General features: G+C 30.8%; 1 protein-coding gene across 1 annotated transcript; it reads left to right on the top strand.

The window, feature by feature from the left end:
* The first annotated feature begins 11139 nt into the window (after window positions 1–11139).
* On the top strand, window positions 11140–14704 carry LOC143587022 (silicon efflux transporter LSI2-like). The gene is made up of 3 exons (XM_077068426.1): window positions 11140–12280; window positions 13705–13894; window positions 14442–14704. Exons 1-3 carry the CDS (start codon window positions 11150–11152, stop codon window positions 14702–14704), a joined length of 1584 nt encoding a protein of 527 aa, XP_076924541.1. The 5' UTR covers window positions 11140–11149.
* Window positions 14705–15085: the final 381 nt, after the last annotated feature.

The raw sequence follows: 15085 nt of genomic DNA on the forward strand, positions 1-15085 counted from the left end.
GTAAGAAAATTTTGAACAATTTGAACAATATTATGTATTAAATTTAATAACCCTTAAAGTAAACCTTAATTAATAACTTAGTTTTGTTTGGTTTAAATTTAAATTTTAACAATTTCTGTTTGATCATATACCTGTCCATGTCTCTGCATATGCCTCTGCAGAAGCGGCTCCTAACTGGCATGTAGCCCATGAACATGTACATAAAAAAAAGGTTTACTGTCAACTGTTAGTATTAAAATATAATTAAATAATTCCTCCACGATATACCTGACCACTCCCCAACCCCTGAGCCTGAGTCGCCAACAACTCCACAATTATTGTATCCCGCCCCTCCACCTCTAGTAGCTGTCCCGAAAACCACAAAAGTCCTGGCCGCAAGGACCACTGCAGACCACCATTGGAAAAAACCGTGGCAATACGCTTCAAAGGGAACACGGTCATGGAGGACAGCCACACCATATTTTTTGTATAGCCCAAAGATTCTGCAATTTTTGTAATTTATGGCCCGCCGCGGATGCTGCCGGTGCTCTTCCTGACTTTACAAGAATTGAAATGCATGGCCATGTTATACGCCAGATTTCAGTTAGCTGGGGTTAGCAAAAAATAAAGATGGTATAAACCACGTTTAGTGCACCACTCTTGACCCTGTAACGAGCACAAACGGTAGACGCACAACGAAGATCATGTTTTCTCATTATTGATATAATGTTTTGGGAATCCTGTTCTGGTTTGTCAGATCCTACACCAAAACTTTTTGCTCAGGGTTTAGCCTCTTTGAAAATTTATGACCTTCCATATATATAGCAGTCGTATTATTCTGTGTACCACACACAACTTTTTTTTTCCAACCATCTTCCTCTTTATGGTACTTTACAATCAACTGAAACGGACAATTGATTTTCTTGGTACCAGCGAGTCTGACAGTTGCCTTCCCCTTGTATACACCACCATGATCACATCTAATAAACACCTTGTTCTTGTCTCCAACAACATTTGTCTTAGACATTTGGGTCACTATCACGTAGCCATTGTCAAGCCCAGTGTTGTACGCCCATAGCTTCAACTAATCGAAACACATAAACACCTCAAATAAGATTCGCTTTTGTTAATGATAGGATAACATAATACAAACATGAAGAGAAAACATATACATGTTCAGTTGTGAAAAAATGACCAGATCCCACAAAAAAGATGGCGAAAGATTCATCGGATTCCACAATATTTTCTTCAAAATTATAGATTTCATCAACGAAATTTATCAATATGGTTTGAAAATAGATATTAAAAAGGTCTTTAGGTTGGTAATTTTTTAACAATTTGGAAGGGGTGAAGGGGGGGGGGGGGTGGGTAAAACATAATTGTGTACTCCACTTATATATACTTCATAACTTGTTGTTTATACTTATCTGAAAATCGAACTAGTATACGAAACATATTGTTTTTATGTAGTTTGTATGGGATGCATAGACATGCAGAAAGATTTGTTTATGGCCATATGCGTAGCATGCCTTGTCATATGCTTCGTATTACAGATAGAAAAAAAGGACACAGTGTGATTAAATTTTTAAAAATTCTTTTTAAAACCTAGTATTCTTCTTACACAGACATGTTATGATTAAAGTTTCAAAGATTTTTTTTAAAACCTAGTATTCTTCTTACACAGATAATATGGTCAGAGAAATTGACTGATTAATTCTTCACACACGCTTCCTGCAAAAGTAATTGATCAATTTTAAAGATTCTTCGGCACACATTTCGTATTACTTCTTATACAGTTCGTATTTATTAATTTTCATGATTTTTTTGAAAAACTACATGCATAGATTCGTATTCTTTCTTATACAGTTCGTATGGTCATGTTAGATTTATATGCTTCGTATGAAATGTTACAAGTCTCATCTTGCATATACAACGGATGATATATATGAATTGTATACAAAAGAATATGGCTCATATATGACTCGTATAGTTTTATATATGATTCGTATGTCTTCGTTTATTTGACTGACTTAAGTGATTATTCCATATACTGCGTATGTCAGCATACGCTTTGTTTAAAGTCTATGATACGATGGGGGAATGGTGTTAAATGTTTGTATATTGGTATCAATAGCAGAGCCCTTTTGGAAAGGTAAGACTTGTGAACGATGAAGTTTTTGATGTTACGAGGATGGGTGACATTGATTTGAAGACTTCATCTGTTTCATGGACTTTTAGGGATGTCAGGGTTACTCCAGGTCTTATTAGGTTGTTCGTTTTTTTTTTTTTTTTTTTTTTTTGTAGTTGGCAATCAAGGGTATGAGGTTAAGTTTGGATATGAGCAGTTGAAGTCTGTTAAAGATAATTTTGTCATGTATATGATCAGTTTAACATGTGAGGGAGTAACTGCCCTAGTTCAGATAAAGTCAAGTTCACCAAGTCTAGTAAGCAGTAAAAAGTTTGTTTTGCAAGAGATAAAACCAGAGCCACATGTCAGATTTAGGTTGAACATGTTTGTGACAGTGGGAGCACTAACAGTTAGTCACTCAAAGTTTCTAGAATTGATTTCAAAAGATTAACAAATGCTTAATGACAGGCAAAGTTTGTTATTGTGAATTACAATTCAAAGTGAACAAGAAACGTTGGCTCTAATGCCAGTTATTGTCCAAGAATTAAGGACAAGATGGAGGGGAACTATTGAATTGCAAGATAATCGGATGATTTTCATTCAACATTACACCTATTTGTAGATAATGTTCGGTTGTGATGAAGCTACACCGATTCAATAACATCGGTTGACGTTGTCCTAAATGACATCACTTGATATAATCAAGTTTGATGTTTACATATTCAACCATTTTAATTACATAATTAGTAAATACTAACTTAATACTAGTTTCACACTTTGATATATCGATCCACATTATATATATTAACACCCTATACGCTTTTTCGACTTTCATTTTTACATTAAAAAAGTGCTAAATATTTACATTCGTTTAGTTTTATTTCATATTTAAGTTTTCTTTACCTTTTCGGTCTTACTGAAAGTTAAAAAAAATTATTGATAATGCATAATAGAGTTTAATGAATTCATTGAGTAAAATTTGAGACCAAATTTTCGAACGTACATCTAACATTCCAATTAATCCCCATAAAAGTATTAAAAGTTTAAAACACCAATAAGAAGCTGGCTAGCAGTGAAATAAAGTAAATAAAAAGGTCATGTAGCTAGCTAGTTGATCACTAATTAATTAACCAAATTTTTATTTGACATAATGTAAAGCTGATAAAGAAACCACGATCATTCTTTTATTTTAGATGCATGCTTCACTTTCTCATACTCATGCCTATATATATTTGTTCATATATACCGCCTTTAATTTCCATGATACTTACTCGATCTTAGGCAAAGAACCCTCCATTTACTCGCGTATAGTAATATTGCAATTAAGCTTTCGATGATATAGCCAAGCTCTGTTTACCTGCATTAATCACTAGTCCTTCGACTTGTTGGTAAGCGCTTTCTTCCAAAACTGCTTAGATGGACATAATTATAGTGCCTATATAAGTTTTACTGCGTACTTTTTGTTAATAGTAACCTGCAAAAAAACCCGTCATAGTCAGCATGATTATGTGTAATGTTTATGATTTTAAGATATACTTTGTTTATTATATGTTTTTAGTTGTTATATTTTGTTGAAACTATAAAGATAAGGCTAAGGGTAGTGGGGCTTGATCCACACCCAAGTGATACAATAAATTTACGACACGTAGGCGCTGATGTGGCACATGATCAAGCCCCTTGATCAAGCCCCATAAGATGTGGTGAGGCTTGATTGATCCACCCTCAAATTTTTGATCCACCCCATACCCAACAGCTCGATCGAGCCCCGCGGACCGGCTCGCCGGCCGTCCGCGACCCGTCCACGGCTAGGGGCAGTGGTGTGCGCGACGGCCACGTCGTCCACGCACAGTCGCCCACTACCCTCACCCTAAGTTAAGTTTTAGATACATATATACTTTGGGGTTTTAATTTGATTAATTAGTATTGTAATGGTTTTTATTTTTTCCTTTACTATATATACCTTGGGGTTGAAGTCCTGATTTCTTACTAGGTTGTTCATTTTCTTTTATAAATTTGGCTTAAAAGAAAGAAAAAACAAAATATATACGATACAATTTGTTTTTAGATTCTTCTTGTTTATCATCTAATTTCATAACATGAACCTAAACAATTCATAAGTGTGTACTGGTCATAAACTTTCTCCTAGATTTTTATTTCTTTTAACAATTTTATTTGACAAAATACTACCCTCTAATATTTTTAGTCATTTTAGATTTCCCTTTAAAATATTAAATCAAATACTATAAAGTTTATTATTTATCTTTTTAAATTTTCTCTCTTTGTGTTTATTGTTCTTTATAATAATAATAATAAAAATATTTAATATCATTATAAAATGTATTTAAAGAATATTGATATAGCGCCTTTATAAAAACGATAAAATATATTGTATATATTTATCTTATCATATGCCTCACACCCGACAAAAAGATCATTTAAATATTTTTTAATAAATTCGAAAACATGAAATTAATGTCACATGAGAAAAAAAACCAACTTTTTGATCAAGTCGTATGTTGTTTAATCTGTTTTGTTGATGAAAAAAATATGTTTATTTTTTAAAGTAAGTTATCTCTAAAAATCATTTAAAAAGAAAAACACACTCTAAAAGTATTAAAACACTTGTAGAAAAAACATTGTTTTATTCTTTTTAATTTTAAAAAACGATTTTTTACATAAACAATTTTGTTGTTATTTAGAAAAACAAAAAAAAAATGTTTTATAATATAAAAAAAGAATAAAAAAAAAGGAAAAGAAAAACTCTTTAAATAATAATAAAAAAAACTTTTTGATAATTAATAATGATAATAAAAGATGACAAAATGACAAAGAATAAATATAAAGGATTAAATGGTATTAATGTAAAACTTGAAAGAAATGATACGTTTAGTAAAAGTTGAAAGAGAATACGTTTAACAACACCCGTCAGTAATGTATTAATGCCTGTTATATAATAAAAAAAAAGTTAGTGTTGATGGATTTTGAGAATTTTGATGGTAAAAGGTTCTCATTATTTGAGAAAATAACAACTAAAATCAAAGTAACATTAATTAACCAAATTGAAATCTTTATCAAAATTCAACGCTCTACAATTTTGAACTTAGTTTTGTAATCTTATTGTATTGCTAATAATTCACGATTTTGTAATTATTCTTGAATGATTAATAATGCCAATATGTGTTTAAAGTTCATGTTCCTCTTTAGTTCATTCTAGAAAACATAACTAAAGAAATTATTAAACCGTCACAATCTAACAAATATTCCTTTAATACTATCATTAGAGAGTTTAGTTGTTTAATAATAATAATAATAATAATAATAATAATAATAATAATAATACTGATATTATTTTTATGATTACGAAACCACATTTTGATTGGTGAACGGTACCTGTATTTCATATGATGTGAGGACCGGTATTAATCAAAATAATAATTTTGAAAATCATAAAATGATAATATTGACTTATGTGCAAATGGCTTTTTGGATGGTAGCTAGTGTGGTCTACGATGTGGTTTATGTCAAAAAAAAAAGCGTAGGGTGATTTTGGTAGTCTCACACATGCTTTGATATTTAATTTTTTATATGTATTGTATAGAATATATATTAACTTTGAAGAATATTATCAAGAGCCATGGCAACATTAAAATCGTTTCTCTAATTTTTGATAACGTTAAGAGTAGATTTATATACATGCCACAATATTAAATTTAAGTTCAGTGACGAATCTAGGAAAAAAAGTTTATAGAGGTTAAAGAAGGTTGGTGTCAAAATTTTTTTACAGGGGTCGGCCGACACCTATATCTGGTCCGTCACGTACGGTTTAACTTCGTTAATTTTCCGTTATAATACATTGTCTTCCTTATTTTGGTTCTGAATTTTCCTTCTTTGTAAGTTTTGAGCAACTTGTTACTAATTAGTATTCTTTTTTTTCTTTTGGACATCTTTCAAAAACAAACATATATTTATATTGCTATTTAAATATTAAATGCTATATTATGCCCAAAAGTTAATATAAAAAATACAATAATCATGATAAATCAGAGTTTGTATAACTCCTATTTCCTCAAATATTCGATGATACGAGTTTTGCTAGTATAAGTTAATTTTGTTTTTAACTGCAATTTTCAATATTTAATGTTATTTAAGTTAACCTTTTCGTCTTTTTTTGGGCACGGGAATGACGTGGGTAACATGTTGGTTTTTTATTATTTTTTTTATTTATATTTTGAGTTATGATTTTTTAATTATATTTTTTTTAAATTTTTTATATGCCCACAAATTCTTCTCACACTTCTTATTTTTGTCTCTATTTGTATTTTAACATTAACCATAGTTTAAACTCACTTTTATATAAAATACATGTATCAAATGCTAAGTCCCTCATATTTTGCTAAAGGATATAATAATAATAATTATAATAATAATAATAATGAGGAATTCTCAAAATAGTCCATTTGAAGAGAGATTCTCAAAATAGTCTAAAAGTTGTTAAAATTACCAAATACAAACGTATCTCCAACGTGATATTGGTACTCGTGACGTGAGATTTGGTTAATCACTCATAGTGTGACACGTGTAAAGGTAACATGAAAGTTACTACCAAATCTGTCTGCGCCGATAGTTTTCTGGTCAAAATCATTTTCTGAAAAACCATGGTTTTCGAATTAACGTTATCGGGACCGTGAATTTTCAAAATAAGACGAAATTCGCGTTTTTTTTAAACTCATCGCCTCCGACGCATTTCAGGTGAATTTCGGCTCATACATGAAATTTCCAAAAAGTTGCAAAAAAATAGATACTTTTGCAGTGAAGTTAGTCTTGTCCGATGATTTTCAAAAAATGTAACAAAACCAATAAATTTTCAAAAAAGTTTAAACAAAACCGATAAATTTACAAATAATTTCAAAAAATTTAAAAAAAAATGATAATTTACGTCTGAATTTTATCTCCTCCGTTGATTTTCGTTAAAGTTTTATAAATCCGAATAATGTGTATTTTTACCTTGTTATATTATGTTTATTACATGTTTTTCCATTTCTACAAAAATCTCTTGTAAAAGAATGAAATTTAAGAGAGGTGATAGGATTGAAGTTGTTGATATGGGTTCCGGGTTCGTCGGTTCGTTTTATGATGGCAACATAGTGTCACGGGTTGGGAAGAAGACTTACATCGTTCAGTTCCGTACCCTGCTGGAAGATGATCAGTCCGGGTTTCATAGAAAGTTTGTGACGGCCGATAAAATAAGTTTCTCACGAAAAAGATTAGTTTCATATCAAAACTCGTCGGATCTAATAACGTGGGCCCATTTCTCACGAAAAAGATTAGTTTCATATCAAAACTCATCGGATCAGACAACGTGGGCCCAATTCTCACGAAAAAGATAAGTTTCACATTAAAACCATCGAAGAAGATTATTTTCATATCAAAACTCATCGAATCTGACAACTCTAATTTCAACGCAAAAAAACATGAGTTTCATATCAAAATTAATCTTTTTCTGACAACTATTCTTTTTATGTAAAAAAATGAAAATTTTCATCTAAAAACCGTCGAATTTAAATACTTTGTATAAAAATCTATCTTTTCTGACAACTCTTCTTTTTATGCAAAAAAAAAATGAAATTCACCAGAAATGTGTCAGAGGCGATGAGTTTCAAAAAAACGCGGAAACCGATAGCTTTTGAAAACTCACCAAGCCGATAACTTTAATTCGAAAACCATGGTTTTTTCAGAAAATAATTTTGGCCAGAAAACTATTGGCGCAAACAGATTTGGTAGTAACTTTCACGTTACCTTTACACGTGTCACATTGTGAGTGGTTAACCAATTCTCACGTCACCTGAGTACCAATGTCACGTTGGGGATAAGTAGGGGTGACAATCCTGACCCAAACTCTTTCAAATGAGTCAACTTAAGTTGTTTTAAAAGTTAAATGAGTTGATTTGGTTAAAAGGTTTTAACTCAATGGGTCAAAATGAGTAATTTAAAATTCCATCGTATTATTTTCGGGTCAAAATGGGTTGACAAATTCAAAGAAATGGGTCGATGTGGGTTAGTGTCCTAAGGAAATGTTACAGGTTTCGGATCGGAACAGGTTTTCGTACAAGACGGGTTTCGGCACGAAACGGGTTTCAAATTGGAACGGGTTCGGTTCAGGTTTCAAGCCAACAAGAGTTTTCACCCGTGAGGTGTTGGGTTTTGGATTCTTTTGTTTCTTTCTGGTCGATTCCGGACTAGTTTTGTTCGTTTTTTCAGTTTTGTTTTTGTTCAGTTTGAATCCTTTTAGTTTCGTTTTGATTGATTTTTTCAATTTCAATTGATGTGGTCCGTTTTGGCTTTTTGTTTCATTTTTGTCGATTCTTTCGGTTTCGGTTTGATTCTAGGTATTTTTTTTAATGGAACGAGGACAACGTAGGTAACATTTTAGTGTTTTTATTTTTTTTGTTTATGATTTATATTTTGAGTTATAATTTTTTTATTATTATTTTTAAATATTTTTTTGAGGGTTTTGATCTTAATAGAAAACCCCTCAAAAAAATTCAAAAATAATAATAAAAAAAGCATAACTTATTGTATAAATAAAAATCGAAAAAATTTTAAAAAACTAAAATGTTTCGGCCGTTATTCTCGTTCAAAAAAAAAAACCCGGTTCGATCTTAACCTATTTTGACCCAAACCAAAACAACCATTTTTTTAATTGACCCGTTTTGACCCAAACTCATTTTGACCCATACTCGTTTTGACCCATAACTCATTTCAACCCATGACTCGTTCGACCCAACCCAACCAATTTGCCACCTCTAAAGATAAGTTTGTATGGACTATTTTGATAATTTTACAACTTTTATTTGAGAATCTCTCTTCAAGTAGACTATTTGGAAATTCCCCCCTAATAAAAATAATAATAAAAGGATAAGAACTTATCCGGTATTTACACAAAAGCATATTGGTTTTTCTTGTTGAAGTATATGTATGAATCATGAATGTGACCGCATTTATGTGAAAGTTTTTTCTGTTAACAAAAGAAAATGATTTCTGTTAACAATTTTCCTTCGAAAAGCTGTTTGGTAAGAAACTTTGATATTTATTGTATGCATTTGGGTTTTATTATATTTAATTAAGGTAACCAATCGATATTGGTGAGTTTGCAAAAACTGGCCGTTATCCTTGTATATATATATAGAGAACCTTTTGCGAGAACTTTGAGAACCATTTTAAACCACTAAATACATCTTTAAAAAAATCATAAAACAAAAAATAATAAAAATTTTAAAAAAGTAAAAAAACAAAATTCTTATATTTCATTACGGTTTCATTAAAAAAATAAAAAAAAAATACAAAAAAATAAAAAAAAAACGTCGTATTATACACATATGTATAATTTTATATAATCTTTGGTTACGTAATATACACATATGTACAGTATCATTTATCTTAAATTATACACATGTGTACAAAAAAAAACATGTAAATATACATATATGTATATATTATACATATGAATATATAATTTAGCTAAACCGGGTTTTTTTTATGAAACCGGGATGATAAAATAAGAATTTTGGTTTTTATATTTTTTTTATTTTTGTATTTTTTTATTTTATGATTTTTTTTATTTTTGGGTTTCTTATGGTCCAAAATGGTTCTCGTAGTTTTCAATTTCAAAAAGGTTCTCTCATGATTCTGATCCTATTATATATACCTAAAACACCCATAATTATTACATGATTACTCTATACCTTAAATGAAACATATATTCACTGAGAAGAAGTATTTACGCAAACAAACCATTTATTTACTATTCACACCGGAAAGTTTATTTATTCTTGCGTTTAATAAATTGACATACATTAACAAAGCCTTTTTCTAACGAACTTGCTTGAATTTGGCGGTTTTCCTTTGCTAGCAACTTGCTAGTAGTGGGTGTTTTAGCTCCAAAAAAAACTTTGATTAAATGAACAAAAATGAATTTATAAACACTTCTTTATATTTATGTATATTTACTTTGTTTATCTTTATTTGCTTTATGTATTCATTTAAATATAATATTAGCATAAATGAGTACGGACACTTTCATTTCTTAACGAATGAACATAAATAATGCAATTTGTTTCGATATTCGTGTTCGTTCTTTGTGATAAGTTTAATGAACAAATAATAACTTTACGCGTATACATATATTAAAATTTTCGTTTAACTGTATCAAATATCACATATCCTACATTTCTATTATTTAATATAATAAACATAATTTAAAATATTTAATAGTAAAATATACATAAAAATATTACATGAACTCAATATATTATTATTATTAATAGTTTATTTTGTCTCGTGGTTCATGGAATTTGTTAGTTATCGACGTAGTCTGGAGAAGCTGTCAATCTATTTGATTCATCATCTACCCATGTGTCCCTCTCTTATACCCACAAAACACATGGTGACAAATCAATCTTATAATGCATATGAAGATCCATTCATGATTTGTCTCTATACACAAATTCTTCTTTATTAATCTTCTTCTTTGACTAAAGATTAAATCAACCAAACCAAACTTCTACCTTCACGGTGTACGTTGTTATTTTCCTTCTCTTTAGTGTGATTAATTCTATTCTGGATAATTTGTTCGGTATGTTCATCGTTTTTACGTTCGGGTGCAATGACTAAAATCTGTATTAATTAGGAGTTGTGGAACACACTCCATGTGTTTGATGAAAATCTTTTGTGTCATATGATACATTTTGAACCATGTGACGCTTATTAATTATTTTGTTAGCATGCTTATTGTTAGTAGTTCGTTTTTTTATGTTGAAGAAATCAAAAGTGGTGCAAGTCTTTAGTTGAAGTTGTTACTGGGAAAACATGGGTTGTTTTTTTACTATGTAGATCTAGTCAAAATGTATCACTATGTGTTTTTGTTAACTTTTTATTTGTACTATTTTAGGTGATTATTCTAGCTCTTACCATTGTGTATGGACCTTTGACAATTAAGCTGAAGACTGAGTTGGTGGAATTTAGGTTTCTTTCTGCAAATTAACCATGGCTATGGCTCCTACTGAGAAACTGGTTCTAGGATGTTTTGCTTTTGCTGTATTTTGGGTTTTGGCTGTTTTCCCTGCCGTCCCTTTCATGCCCATTGGAAGAACAGCAGGGTCACTTCTTGGCGCCATGCTCATGGTTCTTTTCCAAGTTCTAACCCCGGATCAAGCCTACGAATCCATCGATCTTCCCATTCTCGGTCTTCTCTTTGGGACCATGGTTGTAAGCGTTTATCTTGAACGAGCAGATATGTTCAAGTATCTAGGAAAAATGCTTTCATGGAAAAGCCAAGGTGCTAAAGACTTGCTGTGTCGAATCTGCATCATTTCTGCCGTTTCGAGTGCATTCTTCACCAACGACACGTCTTGTGTTGTGTTGACCGAGTTTGTACTCAAGATTGCTAGGCAACAAAACCTCCCACCGCATCCTTTTCTACTTGCACTTGCCTCGAGCGCGAATATTGGATCTGCTGCCACGCCCATCGGTAACCCCCAAAACCTGGTTATAGCGGTTCAAAGCAATATTCCATTTGGGCAGTTCTTGTTTGGGATCGTGTCAGCAACGGTGCTAGGCATCTTTGTCAATGCTTTTATCTTATTATCCATGTTTTGGAAGGTGTTATCTGTTCAAAAAGATGATGAAGAGGAGCCCCCAGTTGAGTTGGCCCCTGAAGAAGATGTGAATTCGCATAGATTTTCGCCTGCTACGATGTCACATCTTACATCCGAAAATCCACACAGTGTTAATCCTGAAGCCATGAGCAGCCACAGCATACCAAATGCTATAGAAGCTAATATTCTTAGGAGCCGTATAAGTGGTTTGGGTGAGAATGAGATTCTTAAAGCAGATTCAAATGGCACGAAATTAGATGTTATGGACGGATCGTTGCCAAAGGAGGAGAATTCGTTGGCGAACGGATTCGCAAAAGAGAGTTCTAATTTGGGCTTGGAGGATATTGATGAGAAGTCGGCCAAATGGAAAATGATATTTTGGAAAGCCGGAGTGTATATTATTACTGCTGGAATGTTGGTCTCTTTTCTGGTGGAATTAAACATGTCATGGACCGCAATTACCGCAGCAATGGCTCTCGTGGTTCTTGATTTCAAGGATGCTCGACCATGTTTAGAAAAGGTATTATTAAACTTGATAATAAATTAATTAAAACATTTTCCCACTATAAAAATGAGTCAATGACTTGAGTTAACTATGACAAAAACAGATTGTATCAGTACTAGTTATAATGTTCAAAGAAGTAGGTTTTATGCCTGACTTTACAATTTCTTTCTCATTTTAATTTATTATTATTATTTTGCTCCTTTCATGCACACCTGTTTGTATTAATAGCCATTTACACAGTGATGTGACTTTTTTATTTATTCTTTTATGCTGTTTTTTTAATTTGAAATACTCCCTTTTAATTTATAATCTTTTATGAGAAATTAAATTCGTATTGTAACATACATATTTTTATCTATATTACCATAAAATTATCTCAAATTAAATAGTATTTAGTATAATATATGTGTGTGTCTCCATTACACTTATACCGGTGAAAAAGGATTTTTCATAAGTAATATTCATATCATGTGATGAGGAGTTTTTGACATAAGATAGCTTAAAAATATAATATGTTAGCAACAAAATTTGACATAGAATTTAATATGTATTTCTGGTTGAACTTAGCTTTGTCGCGCTGATCCTTATATTGTTTGTTGTACAAAATTTAATATAAAATATTATGTACCGAAAAACACTTTTAAATTTAGAGTCAAGTTATTATATAAGTGGTATCAAAAATAAAAATAATGAAAAAACTTGTATAAAAAAAATAACAACCCTAAAAAAATTAATAAAAAAAACCACAAATCTATTTTATTTTAAAAAGAAAAAATATCATTGTGTATTTTTATTTATCAGTGTATTTTTTTATGTTCGCCATTAATTGTTTATTTTTTCTTGACATTGTGTTTTTTTTTATATTGTGTATTACTTAACATTGTATTATGTTTTGTTCGACATTGTGTTATATTTTGCGATTTATTATGTTTTAATTTTTATTTATAATTGTGTCTTTTGTTATTTTTCATCCTTTTGGTTTTTTGTCGGCATTGTGTCTTTTCGTCGTTTTTCCTTTGGAACGGGAATGATGGGGGAAACATTATTGTTTATAGTTTTTTTATTTTTTATTTTTTATTTATATGTTGAGTTATGATTTTGTATTATTATTTTTAAATTTTTTTGAGAGGTTTTTCGTGTGGTCACAAATCCTTCTCACACTTCTCATTTTTGTCTCTCTTTGTATTTTAACTTTATATAAAAGAATTTTCGATTACAACACCAAATTTGTATTAATATTTTTTATCAAAAGTTTCTAACAAGTTGGAATATATATGTATATTTAGGTCTATATAAATACTATGAGAGAATAGCTAAAATATAGTTTAAAATAAGAGTAAAAACAAAAGAAAGCAACGGGTATAGTTCTTGTTTTTCTCTACCCATTTATATTCTAGTAAGCAATAACTAAGCTAATTTGCATTCATCTTATAACACAGGTTTCTTATTCACTGTTGGTATTCTTTTGTGGGATGTTTGTCACCGTTGAAGGCTTCAATAGAACTGGAATCCCAAGTGCGATATGGGACTTTATGGAACCCTATGCCGAAATTGACCGAGTTAGTGGTGTTGCGATTCTTGCGGTTGTGATAGTTGTTTTATCAAACTTGGCTTCAAATGTGCCAACAGGTATTCTTACTTTCCAATACTAAAATTACCTTAGCTATGCTTTAAAAAATACGGGTAATACTTGTATTTTAATTTTATGGGAAATATTTATATTTTTTATAACAATAAGTTAACTTATTAAAAGAGGTTTATTGTATTTAATGCTTTACAGATATGACCCGAAAGGTTAACTTAGTGAAACTCTGAAAGTATATTTCACAAAATGACAATTGAAGATGAGCATGTAGAATATATAATAGATGATTGTGTAATAATATAATAAATAAATAAAACACTCAATTTTGATCCTAGTCAAAACACGCCCTTACTTTTTCATTGTATATTTCAATGATGATGACAAATGTGTAAATAGTGACTAATTTCGTGAGAGAATTCTTTTAATTAAATTTCAATGGTTTTATAACTCATTCAAGGTTAACATTGAGAAAGTGTGATATTTGTTGGTATAAAACAAACCATACATGTTAATATATATACATGGTGTTATAGTTATAACTTACAAGTTATTTTATTAATGTTTTATAATGTTATTATTATTTTTTGTTAGTATTGTTGCTTGGATCAAGGGTGGCGGCAGCGGCGGCTACTATATCACCTGAAAAAGAGAAAAAAGCATGGTTAATATTGGCTTGGGTGAGCACCGTAGCCGGAAATCTGTCACTGCTCGGATCAGCAGCCAACCTGATTGTGTGTGAACAAGCTCGTCGGGCTCAACATGGCTACAGTCTTACTTTTTGGGCACATCTTAAATTCGGTGTTCCTTCCACCATTATAGTTACAGCTATTGGTTTATCACTAATTAGGGCATAAGTACTAAAGATCAAGATTCTCATTCCATTTTCCTTCTTCGGTTATCTGTAAAGAGATTTCCAAGAAAGATCACTTACTAGAATTATGTTTATATGTATTTGTTTTTAAAGTATGTGTAATATTGGATCTATCAGAAAAGTTACAGACTTCTTTCTATCAACTTTCAATCATTATGTAGATCGGTAAATCTTGTTTTTTTTATTTTGTTTATTATTGCTAAGTCTAGCATAATTCGCCGACCATTGCTCTTTGAAAATGCCTTAAGAGGCACACTTTTAATTTTTATGGGTGTCGAAAATGTGTAATTAGATTGGCTTTGTCGACTAATGTAATCATAATCTAACTATACTATTAAAATACAATAGCGTTTCTGTACACATG

This window comes from Bidens hawaiensis, unplaced genomic scaffold, assembly GCF_021521415.1.
Source record: "Bidens hawaiensis isolate Kalapana, Puna unplaced genomic scaffold, B.hawaiensis_p1.1 tig00035082_1, whole genome shotgun sequence".
In the NCBI taxonomy this organism is placed as follows: Eukaryota; Viridiplantae; Streptophyta; class Magnoliopsida; order Asterales; family Asteraceae; genus Bidens; species Bidens hawaiensis.

Excerpts from the sequence above, each read along its gene's own strand:
- LOC143587022 (XM_077068426.1), top strand. The coding sequence starts at position 11,150 with ATGGCTATGGCTCCTACTGAGAAACTGGTTCTAGGATGTTTTGCTTTT. Across the intron at positions 12,281-13,704 it reads CTCGACCATGTTTAGAAAAG|GTTTCTTATTCACTGTTGGT; the intron begins GTATTATTAAAC and ends CTTATAACACAG. Across the intron at positions 13,895-14,441 it reads GGCTTCAAATGTGCCAACAG|TATTGTTGCTTGGATCAAGG; the intron begins GTATTCTTACTT and ends ATTTTTTGTTAG.